Source organism: Berghia stephanieae, chromosome 6, assembly GCF_034508935.2.
Source record: "Berghia stephanieae isolate SIO BIC M18660-M18661 chromosome 6, UCSD_Bste_1.3, whole genome shotgun sequence".
Classification (NCBI taxonomy): Eukaryota; Metazoa; Mollusca; class Gastropoda; order Nudibranchia; family Aeolidiidae; genus Berghia; species Berghia stephanieae.
The window spans coordinates 56,573,514-56,592,795 of NC_088365.1; the positions used below are offsets into that span (position 1 = coordinate 56,573,514).

The following is a 19,282-nucleotide window of genomic DNA, read 5'->3' on the forward strand; positions in this document are numbered from 1 at the left end:
TATTTTAACAAGGGTAAATGTGCAAATGAACGATTTTTATTATTGCAACCTAAGCAACCCAGGTTTATGTTCTGCTTTCGACATTTTTATTTATAGGGCAGGGGAAAAAACCCAACAATAACATACATTTTGTTCACTTCCAATTTTGTGATTTATGTAGAATTTGCTTTAACTAAAAGGTTTATCTAAACAATAAACCCCAACCTTTTACAGAGAAATGGTTAGAATGCTTTGTAAATTGCTTATTTCACAATGTACTGATTATACTGCATAATATTTTATAATGTTGAAGTCAACAAGGCAGTAAAAGAAAAACTGTCCTGATTTATGATATGATCAAGCTTTTGTTTGTACCTTTCAGTGTTGTTTTATTCCCAGCTTGATATGCCCTCTTCAAAAAAAAAAATGGTTACAAAAAAATAACTCTGAGATCGCTCCAATTCATCTCATGGAAGCAATTGTGACATCTGACCCCTTATCCTGGGTGTGAATGTCGAAACATTTGACAAAAAAAAAATAAATTAAAAAATAATAATATATATATAACTAGGAATAAATTTATATTATCAAAATCAGCCAATTGCACTTTCATAACACAGTCAAACATTACGATTTATACAAACATAAAACCATGGCAGCTGTATCAGTTGTAAACAAATAAAGGTGATTGATACATTCTTAGGTCATATAAGCATTTAAATCATAGCATCCAACAAATAACTATCTCATTTTCAATTAGTACAACATAAATTCAACAAAACTTTTGCCTAGTTTTCCTGTTTTTTATAGCTCATCCTTCTTTTCATCCGCAATATTTCCATCATTGCTGCTTCCATTTTTAGCTGCTCTTTCTTTCTCTTCCTTCTCCTTCCTCTTTCTTAATTCCTCCATCTCCTTTCTGACTCTTTCCTCTTCCATCCTCACATCACAAAGGCGTGACAAAATCTGATTCCCAACCCTGACCCCAGAGTTGTAGGCGCCATGAAGAGATCCAGGATATTCTGAGTTGGTATGTTCTCCTGCAAAGTAGATGTAAGGACACAGGGGCTCGGACAGAACATCCCACAGCTTTGGACTGTTCCCTGTCGAGGAGAGAAAAACAAATATTACACTTCGGATTAGTTTGTTAATATGAATCTAATGTTAATATGAATCTAATGGTAATAATGAAACTTTGTGGGTAGTTGTGTCATGCTAAATACCGTAATTACAACATCTCGCAGCTTTGGACCTGTACCAGAAAGAAAAATAAAATATTACACTTTAGATTCGTTAGTATTTATGAATTTAATGGCAATAATGAAACTTTGTGGGTATTTGTGTCAAGTCAAATACCATAATTCAAAACAATGGAGTCACATAAAAATCAGCATCTCCATTGTCAAACTAGAACCTAACCCTCTTAACAAATACAATCAAGACAAATACTATCACTAAATTGATATATTATTCGTTTGCTTTTGTTTTTAAGGGTTTAGAAATAAGAACATGGGATAGTATAAAAGCTCTCGAATTAAAATTAAAGCACCCTAGAAAAAGTATGACAAAGGGGAATGATACAAAGGGGAACAGCTGTAGATTCTAAGAGCATATTATCATTGTGCATAGTTTTACATCACCTAAACGTCTCATCCAGACACGAGCACAGGATCTCACTAAGAGGAATACACTCAAATGTTTACATTATAAATTCAAAAGAAATATAATAATACATGACAGAGAGATGATTTAAAAGAAAAAAAAATATCATCTCCCAAAACAATAACTATGCATTTGACTGTTTCCCTCCCAGCCAAGGACTAGACCTGTAAATGAGCTCTATAAAAATTGACTGAAACTCTTCGACAAACTGAAGATTCAATTATTTTTTAAAAAATAAGGGCATCATTGGAGAGGAGAGTGATAAATACAATACATTAAAATAGTGGGTGTTATTTCTTACTGGAAGTATATGACTGCCATAATTTGATGTAGAAGGAATGCTGAATAAGCATGTCATTCATATAGGTAAAGATGACTTCATCAAAGTCATATTCCTGCCTCTGGAATTTTTTTTGACATAGTCAGAAAAATAATCACCATTATCATCTTTAACTTCTAGCCATGACCAATTGAATTTATTCCTCACACTCACATCTTTAACTTTATCGATGCTCGACAAGTCTGAATTGCGATCCACGAACAGCTCAGCCATTGTGAGAACATTAGAATAATGTAGCAATGATCAAACTTGATTTTCAATCAGTAAATGACAGAGAAACAAAAACTTAAATAAATATGACTTCTGGCCAATACACTGAATTATTAAGTAGAAGTGAATTATCAAGAAGAAACTTCGGCAGGCGTAGCGGAAAAATTCAAAGAATCGAAATGAAGGTAAATCGCCACAAAACAGCAAGCTCGCTTGGGCTTGAGCAAAACAATGGCAGAAAACGTCCTGATTTGCACGGGAATTAATTAGGCTACTTACCATTGTTCCTTATAATCAGGTACTCAATCAGTGAAGAAACGGTCAACCAGTTTGTTTACAACGTGAGGCAATCGGAATGTGCTTGTAGCAATCTATCCTAATCTAACTTTCGATTTAAAGGTGTCTCCATCATCTACTAGAGATGTTACTTCCGGCATTCGCATTTTATTTTTTTTAATAATTTTAAACCCCAGCTTGTAATTGTGGTCAATTTTGGCTTAGACGAAACAGTGAAATTTATCGCTCGGCGGCTCAGTTAAAATTGGCTACCGTTGGGATCACAACAGGTTGGAAAGTGAAAAAATAATTTAACGAAGGCTGTGTGAAATTACACTGGAATGTGTTCAGTCACGCCAATTCTAAAAAGCGCCGCTTAGCCTTGGCAATAAATCCATCGTTAATATTAACGGCTCCCATGAGCTATGCGTAGCGTTATGGAACACTCCTAATTACTATTCGGTCATTCGACTACGATTTGTGAATTCTTTCTTTCTTCACTTCTTTCTTTCCTTTTTTTTAAATATTTGAATTTGACAAATTGACTGATTTCAGTTAATTGACTGAGAATTTACAGGTCTAAAGGACTTCGGCCAGGGCCAGGACAAACCAAGTAATCTCATTCCGAGACAAAGACAGAAAGCATGTTGGAAAACAGATATAAGGGGATAGAAGATACAGCATGTAACTCCCTGCCAATATGGAAGGACAGGAACTCCACCCAGATATATTATTTGTAAAAGTGGGGACATCAACTCCTCGAAACTGGGGGAGAAGTTGCCAGAGGAGGCACTAAGTGGCAGCGATCGGTTTCATCAGTGGGGACTTTCCATCTGTCCAATATATACCCATTTTGGTCGCGAGCCGGAAACCAAAGAATATCTAGTTGAATGATGTGTTGTGATGAAGCTTCTGGGTGGTTTTGTGATGGTGCACGAGTGAGGTAAAGAATTCGCTGATGGGATCAATCGTCATAACATAGTAGTGTGAGCACCATTAGAAGCTGCTGCCATATGTGAGAGAAAGTGAACATTAGTTGTCTTTTTAAATTTAAATGATTGAACATAGTTCTGTTTTAAAAAAATTATGATGTGATAGCCTACCTATCCATAAAACCGTCCATTTATCAACCCAAAATTACCCAAATCATTGAAATGAAATAAATTGAAAGGAGTTTTATCTACTTTTTAGGTCACGTTCAAAATTGTCTTCTCCCTTCCCCACCCCCTCATCTCTTTGGATATTTCAAAAACATATTCAATGACATTCTTTTTTTTATATTTATTTTTTAAATCAAAGTATCAGTAAAGTTGTTCCTCCACAAAATGAAATGATAAGGTGTCAGCATTAGTCTATCTCAATTTATTTCCCTTGCAACAATCAAAATACAAACCATAATATCATACCTGAGATTTTAAGATTAATAACTGATTAAATAAATACATAATATAAATCTTACATCTAAATTGGGGTCAAAATACAACTATTCCAATTATCGTTATGTAAAAGGAAATAAAAAAGATAAAATATATGAATATAAAAACAGGATTGAACCGTCAAATCCTTGCTATCTCTGAGATAGAATGAGCCATAAGGTCCAGTTTCTGTTGCATTACACAGACAATAACAATTGCTTGCTATCTTTTTGAAAGGATGCTAATCTACTCAAAATTACTACTAGAACCAGACCTGCCAACCTTCCCAGGACGAAAAGTGTATTCCATGACCCTAAAAAGTGTATTTTTTAGCAAAAAAGTGTATTTTGTTCGCACATGTGGAAAAAAAGTGTGCACTATAAAAAAATTTATATAAAAGCTAACATCAATCCCAAATCAAAATAAACTCTGATCTTCATCATTCAAGCAATCTCTAGTGATTACAAAATTATCGATTTATTGAGAAACTAAAACTTTATGGCCATTTAAAATTAGCATAAGGCTCAGAAATTGCAATATCAAAGGAAATTGCTTTCGAAACACTCAAAGAAATGACCAAAAGACCCTTAACATGTTGGTAGTATTGATGCTAGTGTCAGTGGAAGAAGTGTTGGTTATTGTAGCGATGGTGGTCTAGTGGTGGTGGTGGTGGTAAGAGATGCTGATGAAGTTGTGATGGTGATATCTGCTAGCCCAGTACATCAGTTATGAGAAAGTTTTGAGATAAAATATCTGGGAGAGTGGTCTTCAATTCAATAAATGACAATTTGCAACAGTAGCAAGATATTTTCCATATATGTTATCTAATGATCCATATCTCTCTCTCCTTTTTTTTTTTTTTTTTGAGCATTCACTACTACTACCACTACTCCTCCTCCTACTTCTATTATATACTACTAATACTATTACTCTGGTCAAATGATGGGAAATTCGCAAAGTATGTAATATGCAGAGACAAGTTAAATACTTCTAAAATGGTTCTAAAACATTCATTTTGAACCAAATACCGTTCTTAAAGCTGCCCACTTTGTAATTCAAGACTCGTACACAAGGATTCTCCACTGCCCCCAGGGTCGATATTAGTGCATGTGTGAAGAAGTGCTCTCCCATTGAGCTATCAGGACCCCCTCCTCCCCCCCCCCCACCCTCCCTTTTATATAAACTGGAGCTTATATTGTACTGTACCATTGTTTTAAAACTTTTCCAAGTTGTAAGCAGTAATATTTGCCTTTCATCTCTTTTCTATCAACCATCTTCATAGATCATTCTTATTCAGTTTACACAGACACGGGGAATTTAACGATAGCATATTGCTTTATTTTTGTTTTTGATAATTATTATTGTTATTGTTATTATTATTATTATTATTATTATTATTATTATTACTATTATTGATATTATTATTATTATTATTATTACTATTATTATTATTATTGATATTATTATTATTATTATTATTATTATTATTATTATTATTATTATTATTATTATTATTGGTATTATTATTATTATTATTGATATTATTATTATTATTAGTATTATTAGTATTATTATTATTATTATTATCATTATTACTGGTGAAGAACCTGATGATAAATTATTAAAATTGGTTGTACTGAACAATGTTGACAACCAGCCCTATTTTTCTAAAAAGAATGGATAGATTATTATTATTTGAGAGTATAAAGAGGGGTTCAAAATTAAGTTATTTTTTTGTTGTGGATGAGATTATCACTTGATAACTAGATAGTATCAAGAGAGATTTAAAATTGCGTCATCATCTTTTGTTGATAATGTGCTAGAATCGTGTAGAATCAATTATTGTCGCATGCGCAATGGAAGCCAATGGTTGATTTAGGAGTGAGTATTACGACCTAGCAGATTTTCTTGGTATTAATTTGAGTCAACAGGAGATAGAATTATGCTGAAATTAAAAAAAGGTTTACAAGCTACTTGTACATCAGTCCGTGAAAAACAGTTTTATAATTTTTTGATTTGCCAGTAATTCTGTGCTTGATGATAAAAATTTAACATTGGCAGGCAGTACAAAAAAATAGATTATTATTAATTATTATTATTATTAATCATCATCATTATTATTGTTGTTATTATTATAATTTTCATTATTATTATTATTATAATTATGATTATTATTATTATTATTACTATTTTTATTATCATTTGTATTATTATTATTATCATGATTACTATTACTACTATTATCACCATCATCATTATAATTTTTATTGTAACCATTATTACTATAGTTAATAATATTACTTTAAACAAAAATCGACTTACCAACTTTTGGATACGTTCCACTTCCTCTGAACAGTGGATCAGATACCCATTTGGATCGCTGCAGTCGAACTATCTTGCCACCCATCATCACTTTCTCTTCACCAAACATTTCAGTCAAAGCAGATAGAACTGTATGGGAAAGAAAATGTGATTTGTAATAAATTAAGTAAAATCATCATTATCACATAATCTTTATTTCTTTAAAAATTCATTTTTCATTGAATTTTTTACTGAAAAGAAATAAATTAGTTTGAAGAAATGATTCAATTATGATTTTCTTGCTTTTCACTGATTGCTAGAGCAACAATTTAATGATCAGACATTGTGTTTTGATCCGATTCAAATCTAGTCAATGTGGGCAGTGAAATGACATGGTGAATCATGGCTTGATTACCAATCACCATTGATTGAATTTCACAGATAGATCATTATGCATTGCTTTGATGAGTAAACTGAAGAAGGTTTGTAAAAGAACTTACCATGTAACCATGCAGGCATGATATGTATCATTGACTGTTAGGGATATGTATCATTGACTGTTAGGGATTTGTATCATTGACTGTTAGGTGGTACTGAGGACTAATCTCTTATTCTAGTTCCCTTTTTTTAAATAATTCTTCAAAGGATGGTCTTTTAATAAACGCCTAGGCTATGGATTGTATGCTTTGTGTACTGTATTAATCTGCCTCATACCCTATGTGTGGCACAGTGTTAATCATCTTAAAAAAAAATTTAGAACAAGAATAAAAGATTTTTTAAAGCCAAATCTTGGAAAACGCTCTGCAAGTTTTGTCTATGATAATAATATGTATTATTGCCATAGTAGTAGTACAGTTGACTATTCACTTTCTTTTTGTTTTTTTCCCCCTTATGATAATAAATTGTGAACTATGTGCACTATCAATAGCATGAGATTATGTTGAACCGTCTCGATTCCGTTGTAAATGAAGACTCTTAACATAAAAGAAACAGAATTTGGATGCATTCAAGCATATTCTGTTTGAATTAAATATTCTCTGTACATACTTACCAGATTGCTTTGCCTCCTTATCGGATAAATTTTCAAACTTAGTCGCTGGAGTCCCAAACAACATTCCAGTAAGAACGGGCTTATGAATGAGACGATGAACATTGGTCCAAGCTTGCAAATGACCTAGTTCTTCTTCCAATTGAACAGCTCTTATAAACATGCCAAACTCAACAGGCCAGAATGCATGCTCAAATTCAACTATCACATTGTTGCTTGCAATACTACCTTGATTGTGAAAAAAAATGAAATAAAAAGAGTACAATAAAAATTGACTGTAATTTAATTTTCATGTCTCTTAGTTAACATTTGATGGAATTTTCTTCTATCAATAAAATAAAAAAATTGACAAAGTACAATTTATATCAAAGTTACAATTCTAAAAATAATTTTTGATTTTTTCATGAAAAAATTGAAGGAAAAAATTTAGGTTGCCATCACAACATAATTATTTCCATTTGAAAACAGTGGCCACTTCCTTACCCAATTCTTCACAAGCTAGTTTATAGTCCTTAGGCAGGGCAGGTTCGAATAACAATTCTCCTGCTGCAATAACACTTGGTGGTACAGCAACAATAACAATATCAGCCTGTGTTTGGAGTCCATCTGTGGTTCGTACTATAACTTTATTTCTGCTATCATCCACTTTTATCTGACGGACAGCTTTGTTGAGGTGAATATGAAGGGGTAACTCCTCATGTGAACCACTTGCAAGCCTAAAATACAATATGTAAAAGAGATAATATTACGAGGGTGAGTAATGGGACTCTACTTATTACTTTAAAACAAATTGATTCAATACTATGCATTATACCTCAAATTAAAGATTGGCATTAGCTGAGTAGACTCAACATAGTCTCACAACCTTTCTCAATAGCCTCAGTCCACGTTTTTTAAAGGTCATGTATCCAGTCCTTGTAAAATTGAGTTGTCTGAACTTTGAGCCAATCTTTCACTACTGTCTTGGCTTCTTCATCATTGTCAAAGCGATGTCGCCTCATTGCTTCCTTCAGTGGACCAAAAAGATGAAAGTCTGAAAGTGTCAAGTCTGGTGAATTAATAAGGAGGGTACACAGCGTTCATGAAAATGATGCTATCATCTCCCATTTCCTGGCTCTTGTGTGTGGAAGAAATAATACTTGCAGTCTAATTCGATGAATTCTTGCTTTCAGTTGCTTCAAGGTTTATTTGTACCATTCAGAGTTGACAGTGGCTCCCTGTGGAAAATCAACAAGGATTACACCTCTAATGTCCCAAAACATTGTTTTTCCAGCTGATTTCTCAGCTTTGAAGTTTTGGTCTTTGGAAAAGAGGGGTGTCGCCATTCCAATGATTGTCTCTTCGACTCAGATTCAACCCAGCTAAAACACTACCTCTACAAAATGCCAGAGATTTAGAGACGTTACCAATGCATATTGAAAAATGTTATTCGAGGTCTTTTCTTCGAAAACAAGAAATACAATGACAGCTTTCTGTTGCTGACAGGACAGACATCCATGGCAGCAGCCATTTTGAACTGTTATAACTTTGTCACAATTATTAAAATCTTAAACTTTTGCTTTAAAGAGTACATTTGTAAGTTCAATTGAGCCAAATATGATGTCACCTGAAAAAGAAATGAACTCAGTAGGCGATTTGTCCCATTACTTTTTTATTCATCCTCGTACATTCTATAGTTTGCATAAAAGTATGCCTAATGTTTGATCATAATTTTACAAAACTTTGAAATAAAATACAATAGCAGAGACTTAAACTTGAGACAGTCCCTTTTTTTTCATAGCAAAGTTTTTAAGTCGAGTCAGCATCAAGAAAAAAGGTGTTGATGAAATGCGTTTAAATAAAATACTTACCAGTTCTTTCCACACAAACAATTGTAACCAACACATAAGAACTAGGTGTAACCTTTTTATTGAGAAATATAATCACCTCTCTGACAGTCTAATAAAATTAACAAAGAGCTGAGTGAGGTCAACTTCATTTGTTCTATATAAAAGATGAAAAGGCTCTAAAATCTAAAGTTGCACTACAACTGCAAATGCCTGAGAAAGAATAAAACAAAGGGAACTAAAGTAAATCCTTGTTAAAAAAAAAACACTAACAAATCGTCCTTATCTATTAAGAATCCTAATTTAAAAAAACAAAAACTGAACTGTATCAATGCAAGACGCTTATCTAAAATAGTGTTATCTAAAGTAAAATGAACTTACAAAATCACATTGGCCCATACTGCTTCAAACAAGGAGAACGATTGGTACATCTGCATATGCAAAACAATCTCAAAAAAAAGCATTGATAACTTTGATAGATAGGGCAGCATGGCTCAACGGTACGATCACCCGCTGCTGTGCTGTGTGGCCTTGAGCAATTCACCTCGCCCTAGCTCAATTTGCGCCGCTGCACTGTGGCTAATGCCTGGGTTATTTATGTCTTCCCTTGGAATAGACCCAAGAGACAAATTTCCCCTATGAAGGGAATTTTATTTTATTTATTTTTATCTTTATTATTTTACCTATCTGCCACTTCTCCCATGCCATCCAACACAACCCTGTCATAACCAATATCCAACAATTCTGGTTTGTAATTGTGAGCAGAGAAGTCACCGATGAGATAGGAAGGCAAGCATTTCACAAACTCAGCTCCAACACTGAAAAAAAAATATTTAAAAAATTCTTACACATAACTACAAAATAATTCTATTTCACTGGTATGATACTGATTTAAAAAAATTTTAATGTCATATATATTGAAATAAATGAATTTATTCAAATCTAATGTATAAAAATAATAGTTCTGTAAAAAACAAAATACAACAAAGATTGTGAAGGGCAGAATGTGTACTTTTGGGTGGGTCTGCATGGGCTTTGTGTGTGAGCGTTTTTGAGCTAGTGTGTGTGAGTATGTGTGAGTGTGTGTGTGTGTGCATGAGAGATAGAGAGAGAGAGAGATAGAGAGAGAGGGAGAGAGAGAGGGAGGGAGGGAGAGAGAGAGAGAGAGAGAGAGAGAGAGAGAGAGAGAGAGAGAGAGAGATTTTTGTTTTTGTTTTTAAGGGTTTTACGGCGCTTGCAACACATTTAGGTTATATCAGCGCCAGTAAAAAGGAAGATAATGGGATAGCAAAAAGTTATGGAATTACAATTAAAGCACCCAAGAAAAAGTAAGACATATGGGAACTGGGAACAAATAGGGATCAGATGTAGATTCCAAGAGCATACCACCAATGTACTTAGTTTGAGATCACCTAAAAGTCTCATCCAGACACAAGCACATGTCCCAACTTAAAGGAATACACTCAAATGTTTACTAATCATATAATATAATATGTAAACTAAGCATAATACAAGGCATAACAGAGAGATGATTTACAAGGTAAAAAATATAATCTCCCAAAACTATAACTATACATTCGACTGTTTCCCTCCCAGCCAAGGATCAGGACAAAACAGAGAGCGAGAGAGAGAGAGAGAGAGAGAGAGAGAGAGAGAGAGAGAGAGAGAGAGAGAGAGAGAGAGAGAGAGAGAGAGAGTGTGTTTTCTGGTGTCTTTTCGGGAATGTATAAGTTAAGGTCCTCTTTATTAGTGCGCATGTGTGTAATAAAAACTGCTTCATTATTAGTTTAAATTTAATGTACTGGAAAATCTTTTTGCAATATTTTAAAATTAAAATGTGCCAAACATGATCAAAAAAGTTACACATCACTATTCTTAAAAGTGAAATAATAACTGAAATAATTAATATACCTCTATTCTTTGCTAATGCTAGTAGCCTACAGTAGAAGCAAAGAACACACGTAAAATAACTAAATATGTTTCGATAACTCAAGTGTATGGAGTTTATGGGTTGCTACAAAATGAATCTACTTTCTCTATGCCGAGACTTCAACTTTAAATTTGGCTCACAGGAATTTCAGTCACCACTCAGAAGAATTTCAATGCTGAAAGAGGAATTTCCGCACCCAAGAAAAGGGAATTGGGATGGTATTTAGCATTGTGTTTACACATTGTATAGTTCTAAACAGATAACTGATTAGAACTATTGATATATAAACACAATGCCAAGTACAATCCCAAAGTTTTCTTTTTTCAAATGAAGTAAAGCTCCAAAACCTTACAATAGTGATTGTATTGGTGGTAGTGAGGATGATGTGGTGGTGGTGGTGGTCGAAGTAGTAGTGGCCGCGATGATGTGTTGGTGGTGGTTGTAGTCGTAGTGGTCGTGATGATGATGTGGTGGTGGTGGATGTAATAGTTGTAGTGATGATGATGTGGTGGTAATGGTTGTAGTAGTAAGTAGTGGTAGTGATGATGATGTGGCGGTGATGGTAGTTGCAGTAGAAATGGTAGTGATGATGATGTGGTGGTGGTTATATTAGTAGTAGTGTTGGTGATGATGTGGTGGTGGTGGTGGTGATGGTTGAAATAGTAGTGGCAGATGATGATGATGTGATGGTGGTGGTTGTAGTGGTAGTGATAATGATGTGGTGGTGGTGGTGTTGTAGTAGTGGTAGTGATAATGTGGTGTCGGTGGTTGTAGTAGTAGTGGTAGTGTTGGTTGCAGTAGTAGTGGTAGTGATGATGATGTGGTGGTGGTGATTGTAGTAGTGGTGGTAGTGATAGTAGTAGTAGTGCTAGTGACGATGTGGTGGTGGTGGTTGTAGTAGTAGTTATGATGATGCAATGGTGATGGTTGTTGTAGTAGTGCTTGTGATGATGATGTGGTGGTGGTGGTTGTAGTAGTAGTGGCAGTGATGATGCTGTGGTGGTTGGAAGGGGGGGGGGGGTACCCTTGGAACAATTTGACCTCACTTGAATTTGACGGAAGTTGCCCGTAACCCGGAATGTTTTGCTCCAGACCAGATTTTTTTCCGGTGAAACCGGAGTTTTGGCAACACTGTCTATGGTATCGTTCAATCTTTGACATCAAAACAAACAAACAAACAAAAAGGACCTACCTGTCTTTTTCAAGGTAATCTTTAGTCTTCAAGATATTGTCAATGGCAACTCTGACTGACATGTCTTGTTTTGACGACTGAGACATGTTCAATGCTTGCCCAAGAATCTATTTAAAAATAGTGAAAAAACAAAATCTGAATTTTAGATAAGGAACTGATTGATGAGTGGAATGAACAAACTACTCTTCAATGGAAATTTTAATTGGAAAGACTTTTAATACAAATGCAATGCACACAAATGATGAACTTTAACAGCTGTAGCACAAAATATAGATATCCTCAGCTGAGGTAAACAGGCAGCCTGTAATAAAAGTAATGGTGTCTTAATCATGATGAATATGGTGATGATGATAATAAAAACTTATATTTAATAATAATAATAATAATAATAATAATAATAATAATAATAATAATAATAATAATAATAATAATAATAATAATAATAATAACAATAACAATAATAATAATAATAATATTAATAATAATAATAATAATAATAATAATAATAATAATAATAATAATGATAATGAGGAGCTGCAAGGTCTGAGCCGGACGTCCCGCTTGCTGAAAGGAAATTGATGTGCATTTCGAACCCAACACCTCTCATTTCCAGGTGCATTGATTGCCGCGTAATCCTGTCTGACAGAGATTATTGCATATGGCCTCTCATGCATTATTGTGTCCATAACAGCACCTTCCTGTGGTGTTCCCTGTTTCTACTGAGTTTGTTATGGGCGCGACCGAGTCCCCGGCGGTATAACCGGGTTAGGGAGTAGGTGGGACCCCTTCCTCTTAAGGTGCAGGAGTCAGAACCCACCGGTGAGTGGTACACGCTCTGCTCCTCACCCACCCACCTCACACTCATTCTGTAGTGTGGTGTCTTCTGTATGTCCTTACTTTTCTTAACCTACCCCTATAACTCATACCCTCTCTAGCCATCGATGTATGGCTCCACTGCCTTGTGGATACCTTCGGGAGGAGGAAAGGCTAAGGAGTAAACCTAACAGAAACCTGCATCCAAACTGATGCCAAACGTATCGCTGTGCGATCCTTTGGACCACACCAGGGAGGAAGAGAGGGAGGTTCTGGTTACTGGGCAGCCCAGGATCTCCACATACTTTGCCCAGGCCGCGCCCTGGAGAGGACACTCCAGTCTCACCTTCACCGGTGAAGAGTAACAACACGGAAGACAGCAGTCTACGAGTGATAAGTCCTTGCTCGATTGGCGTAGAGTTGGACGCTACGGGTTGTCTTCGACGGTGGGAGGGATCATCGTAATCCTACTGGTCAGCTACCGCCCGCCCCAAGCTGGGCAGCCCCCAGCCAGAAAGGTGTTGACCCGCCACGATCTGCCTGCTTCAGAGGGTGCCTGGAGCTTAGAGCTTGCAAGCTTGACAAGTGGATCGTTAAACTGTGTACCAGGCAAGCAAACGAAAAAGAAAACGAAGTCCCCAGCTCTTCGATTAGCAAGCTGGAATGTAAGAACTATGCGCTCAGGACTGACAGATGACCTTCAGGCCATGGACGATGCTCGAAAAACAGCAGTAATTGATCATGAACTTAACAGACTGAACATCGACATAGCAGCCTTGCAGGAAACGCGACTCCCAGAGAGGGGATCCCTGAAGGAGAAACACTTTACATTCTTCTGGCAAGGAAAAGGCACAGAAGACGTGAGGGAGCACGGTGTTGGATTTGCAGTACGCCATACATTGCTTCCTATGATCGAACCGCCAACCGACGGCACAGAGAGAATTTTAAAGCTGCGCCTGTCATCCATGCAGGGCTCGGTGAACCTTGTTTGCGTCTACGCCCCAACACTGCAAGCTTCGGTTGAAGTAAAGGACCAATTCTATGAGTCATTAGACGCCATTGTCAACAATATCCCAGAAGTGGAGCACATCTACCTTCTTGGCGACTTCAATGCGCGAGTTGGTGCCGACAGAGAATCATGGCCAACCGTTTTGGGGCACCACGGTATAGGAAAGATGAATGAGAATGGTCAGAGGCTTCTTGAACTCTGCTGCTATCGCAAACTATGCGTGACGAACAGCTACTTCCAGAACAAGGCATGTCACAAGGTGTCATGGAGACATCCAAGGTCAAAACACTGGCATCAGCTGGACATGATCATCACTAAGCGCGATTCTCTTAACAATGTTTGCAACACCAGGTCCTATCAAAGCGCTGATTGCGACACAGATCACTCTTTGGTTGCCACAAAGGTGAAACTGACACCAAAGAAACTCCATCACTCAAAGAGAAAGGGCCAGCCCAGGATCAATATCAGCAAGACAGCTTACCGGGAAAAGAATATTGAGTTCAACGAGCAACTTGAGAAGAATCTCGACACAGCTCATAGAAAAGCTGAACAAAACGCACAGGACAGGTGGAACTCTCTTAGAAACGCCATCTACAGCACTGCAGTACTGACATACGGCAAAAAGGAGCACAGGAACAATGATTGGTTTGAAGCCAATATTACTGAGATGGAGCCAGTCATTGATGCCAAGCGCAGCGCACTTGTCAGCTATAAACAAAAACCAAGTCAGAGGAACCTGCAGGCGTTGCGAGCTGCATGCAGCAAAGCACAGCAAACAGCACGACGTTGCGCCAACAACTACTGGCTTCAGTTGTCGGACAACATCCAGCAAGCGTCTGACAGTGGCAACATAAGAGCCATGTATGAGGGCATCAAACAGGCGACAGGCAAATCTACAAAGAAAACTGCGCCTATTAAATCCAAGACAGGGGAAGCCATCACAGACAAGGACAAGCAGATGGGAAGATGGGTAGAGCACTACTTGGAACTCTACGCCAGAGAAATCTCTGTCACCCAAAAAGCGTTAGACGCAATTGAAGAACTGCCAGTACTGGAAGAACTAGACGCAGAACCAATTATGGAGGAGCTCAGCAAAGCAATCGATGCTTTGGCCTGTGGCAGAGCACCCGGTGACGACAGCATTCCACCCGAAATCATCAAATGTGGAAAGCCAGCCCTCTTGGAACCACTACACAAACTCCTATGTCTTTGCTGGAGAGAAGGCAAGGTACCCCAGGATATGCGCGATGCCAAGATTATCACCCTCTACAAAAACAAGGGAGACCGTAGTGACTGTAATAACTATAGGGAATCTCTCTACTGAGCATTGTGGGTAAAGTCTTTGCGCGCGTTGTCCTCGCTCGACTGCAAGTCCTCGCCGAACGTATCTACCCAGAGTCGCAGTGTGGCTTCAGAGCCAAGAGGTCGACAGTGGACATGATCTTCTCAGTACGTCAACTTCAGGAGAAATGCAGAGAACAGCAGATGCCCCTCTACATTGCATTTATTGACCTGACAAAGGCATTTGACCTTGTAAGCAGGAAGGGCCTTTTCCAGCTGCTAAAGAAGATTGGCTGTCCTCCTCAGCAGCTTAGCATCATTGCCTCATTCCACGACGACATGAAGGGCACCATTAGCTACGACGGTGGAGCCTCTGAACCCTTCCCCATGCGCAGCGGCGTGAAACAAGGCTGTGTCCTCGCACCGGCTTTGTTTGGTATATTTTTCTCCTTACTGCTGAAGTTTGCATTCAAAGAGTCCCCAGAAGGAGTCCACTTACACACCAGAAGTGATGGGAAGCTGTTCAATCTGGCACGGCTGAGAGCAAAGACCAAGGTTCGCACAGTCCTCATAAGGGAAATGATATTTGCAGATGATGCAGCTCTATGCGCGCATACCGAGGAAGACCTCCAGCGGCTGATGGACAGGTTTTCCCACGCATGCAGGGAATTCGGGCTGACGATCAGCATCAAGAAAACAAATGTAATGTGTCAGGATGTCCCCTCTATACCAGCAATTTACATTGACAACGAGGAGCTAGAAGTCACTGATCACTTCACATACCTGGGCACAACCATCACCAGCAACCTCTCACTTGATGCAGAATTAGACAAGCGCATCACCAAAGCTGCCGCTGTCATGGCACAACTGAGCAAGAGAGTGTGGACCAACAACCAACTCACTTTGAATACCAAACTCAGAGTATACCAGGCATGTGTACTCAGTAGCCTACTGTATGGCAGTGAATCCTGGACAACATATGCCAGACAGGAGAACCGCCTGGAAAACTTCCACATTCGCTGTCTACGACGAATTCTCGGCATCAGGTGGCAGGACAGACTCACTAACAATGCAGTGCTAGAAAGAGCGAACTCCCTCAGTATGCATCTCATGCTCTGCCAGCGACGTTTGCGATGGCTTGGTCACGTACACAGGATGGACGATGGACGCATACCCAAAGACATCATGTACGGTGAACTAGCTTCTGGACGGCGACCAACTGGCCGTCCAGCTCTGCGCTTCTATGATGTCTGCAAACGAGACATGAAATTGACAGGCATCGACTCAAACACCTGGGAGTCGCTTGCTGACGACCGCAACGGCTGGAGATATGCGGTGATGGAGGGAGTGAAGAGAGGTGAGGAGAGGAGAAAGATGAAGTTTGAGGAGAGGAGAGCAAGGAGGAAAGAGAGGCAGCAGATCCAAATACCAAACACACAGTCAAGCTATGTGTGCAACAACTGCGGTAGAGACTGCCATGCAAGGATTGGTCTGCTGAGTCACACCCGTCGTTGCTCTCAACAAGACTGATGAGACTAAAGCCATACAGGGCGCAAACCATCGTCTCTTGAGACGGAAGGATGCCTACCAATGATAATGATAATAATAAAAATATTAATAATAATAATAATAATAATAATAATAATAATAATAATAATAATAATAATAATAATAATATCATTCAAAAAATTAGTATCTATGATTTGTAAACAACTTTTTCTCAAATATTTAAAAGGATAGGTAAAAACCCTATACTCATTCAAGTCTGTAGGATCTAGTTGTAGCTTTTTCAACAAAGATCTAATGACGGTCATCTTGAAGAGATGAGGTTCTTCTTCAGAATCAGAATGCAAAGATTGATTTACAGTGGTCGTAATGGAGTCAAGAGGAACATCGAGACACTTTGAGAGGATGGGTATGAATCGGGTTGATATCACAACTCTTGATAGGACTAGTGACAATAATATAGTTTTCTTTATTTCTTAAGTTGTCACTTGTTCGAAGTTGTCTAAAAACTCCCACAAAATTAAAACATACATTGATGGGACAGTAGATGGCTGGTTGAAGACGTGTCTTATTTTATCAATCTTCCTTGTAAAAAAGGTCGAAAATTTTTCACAGACAATCTCTGGTTTGTCACCGAAAACTATTTTTTTTTTTGAAAGGTTAAGTGTCTTTCAGGACATTCACGATAAAATTATCAAATTATCATAAAATCATTATCATTATCATTGTTGATATTATTATTTTCATTATCATATTATTATTATTATTATTATCATTATTATCATCATTATTATTAGCATGATGAAGATGTTGATGTGATGATGATGAGCATCACAAACAACGACAACAAAACTTAGCAACCGCCAATTCAAATGTCACCGGAAGAGGTTAGACTTAAAAATTATTCCTCATCCTAGTCAATTCTAAACTCAATGTATCCATCTTTTCTAAGCCTTACAATATTTTCAAAATGTGCTCAGGGAATCATTTCTTGTCATCTCCTGTCATATTCAGACAATTACTGTACTGCTAATACCTTCTATTGAAAAGCAAAATTGCTTTTCAATAGAAGTAGAAGGAATTACATAAAAATTTCAAACAGTTTTTTCTCTCAACGGGCAAAAAATAAAATGCATATTAACTGTTTGTAGAAAAACCTAGAAAAACCCCCTAAATGTTAGATTACTGTTAACTACATCAAATCAGATTGCAAACAATGTGGAGAGTGCATAGTGACAGTTTTACCTGCAAAGCTTCTTGCTTGGCACCAACCAAATCATTTCCGTCAAGTACCATCTTCTTCCATGGAATGATGAATTGTGGATTGTCCAAGGTTGCCGTCTGCATCTCAAAACGTTCCACCAATTCTAACAATGGATTATTTGCTACTTTTGTGTTTAGAAATGTGGCTCCGAAATTAACCTCAACCCCTGAAAGCAAGTTGATTCAAGAAAAGATTTTTTTTAAAAATAATTTCAACATCAACAGCAACAAAAACAACAACAACAACAATAATAATAATAATAATAATAATAATAATAATAATAATAATAATAATAATAATAATAATAATAATAATAATAACAATAATAATAATAATAATAATAATAATAATAATCATGATGATGAGGATGGTGATATTGATGCTGATAATAATGATGATGATAACAATAATAAAAGTAGAAAAAGGAGGAGGAGGAGGGGGAGGGGGAGGAGGAGGAGGAGGAGAAGAAGAAGAAGAAGAAGAAGAAGAAGAAGAAGAAGAAGAAGAAGAAGAAGAAGAAGAAGAAGAACTTTTAATAAAATGGATTCTTACCTCTAGCTTTCATGTTCGTGATCTTATCAGTCCAAGCTTTCCCTCCATACCGTGTCTTTTGGGCTTCGTAAACATTAACAGTGAAGTTTGTTCGATCTTTTGTCAGAGTCCTGGCTGCTGCAAGGCCAGCAATGCCACCTCCTATGACAACAATTTCTTTTGGAAGTTCTGGTAAAAAGGTTTTACTCTCCGTTTTCATTTTCATATGGTCTTCCTTGGATTTTGTTTCACCTTTCGATTTCAAATCATTTGACTTTGACGCATCTGCTCCAGACAGAAATGCATTGCAGACCAATAAAGCAAAACAATAATGTAACATTGCCATAGTTAAACTTCTGAAATAACAATTTGGTGCAAAAGAAAAAAACAAACAAATCTCAACAGCTTTGGCTTGTTGCTTGGAGGGTAAGAGTAAGAAGTAAGAGTAAGAGTGGAGCAAACAGTAGACCCGGTCACTTTCACTTTGCAGTTTCTGGGAACAATGAAGAAATTTGTTTTAAAATTTAAAAGAGAAGATCGTGTGGTCTCCCTTTGAATTAATTACACTTCACTTAATCACAGACACTAGACACTGTTCTAACCACTGAGGAAATAAACTCGATGGTTCCACCTGAAAATCTTTGTTGAATCATTTGTATTTGGTTCCTCCGATTCCTGCATGAAATCATTTCCTCTTCT

At 37.1% G+C, this 19,282-nt stretch overlaps 1 protein-coding gene across 1 annotated transcript; it reads right to left on the reverse strand.

Annotated features, from left to right (window-relative positions):
* Window positions 1-659: 659 nt before the first annotated feature.
* LOC144975314 (uncharacterized) lies at window positions 660-19,282 on the reverse strand. The gene is made up of 8 exons (XM_078919273.1): window positions 18,605-19,282; window positions 18,034-18,218; window positions 12,180-12,286; window positions 9,741-9,875; window positions 7,715-7,947; window positions 7,235-7,459; window positions 6,205-6,333; window positions 660-1,082 (listed from the first exon to the last, which is right to left on the reverse strand). Exons 1-8 carry the CDS (start codon window positions 18,927-18,929, stop codon window positions 784-786), a joined length of 1,638 nt encoding a protein of 545 aa, XP_078775399.1. The 5' UTR covers window positions 18,930-19,282; the 3' UTR covers window positions 660-783.

Excerpts from the sequence above, each read along its gene's own strand:
- LOC144975314 (XM_078919273.1), bottom strand. The coding sequence starts at position 18,929 with ATGGCAATGTTACATTATTGTTTTGCTTTATTGGTCTGCAATGCATTT. Across the intron at positions 18,219-18,604 it reads CACGAACATGAAAGCTAGAG|GGGTTGAGGTTAATTTCGGA; the intron begins GTAAGAATCCAT and ends ACTTGCTTTCAG. Across the intron at positions 12,287-18,033 it reads CCAAGCAAGAAGCTTTGCAG|ATTCTTGGGCAAGCATTGAA; the intron begins GTAAAACTGTCA and ends ATTTTTAAATAG.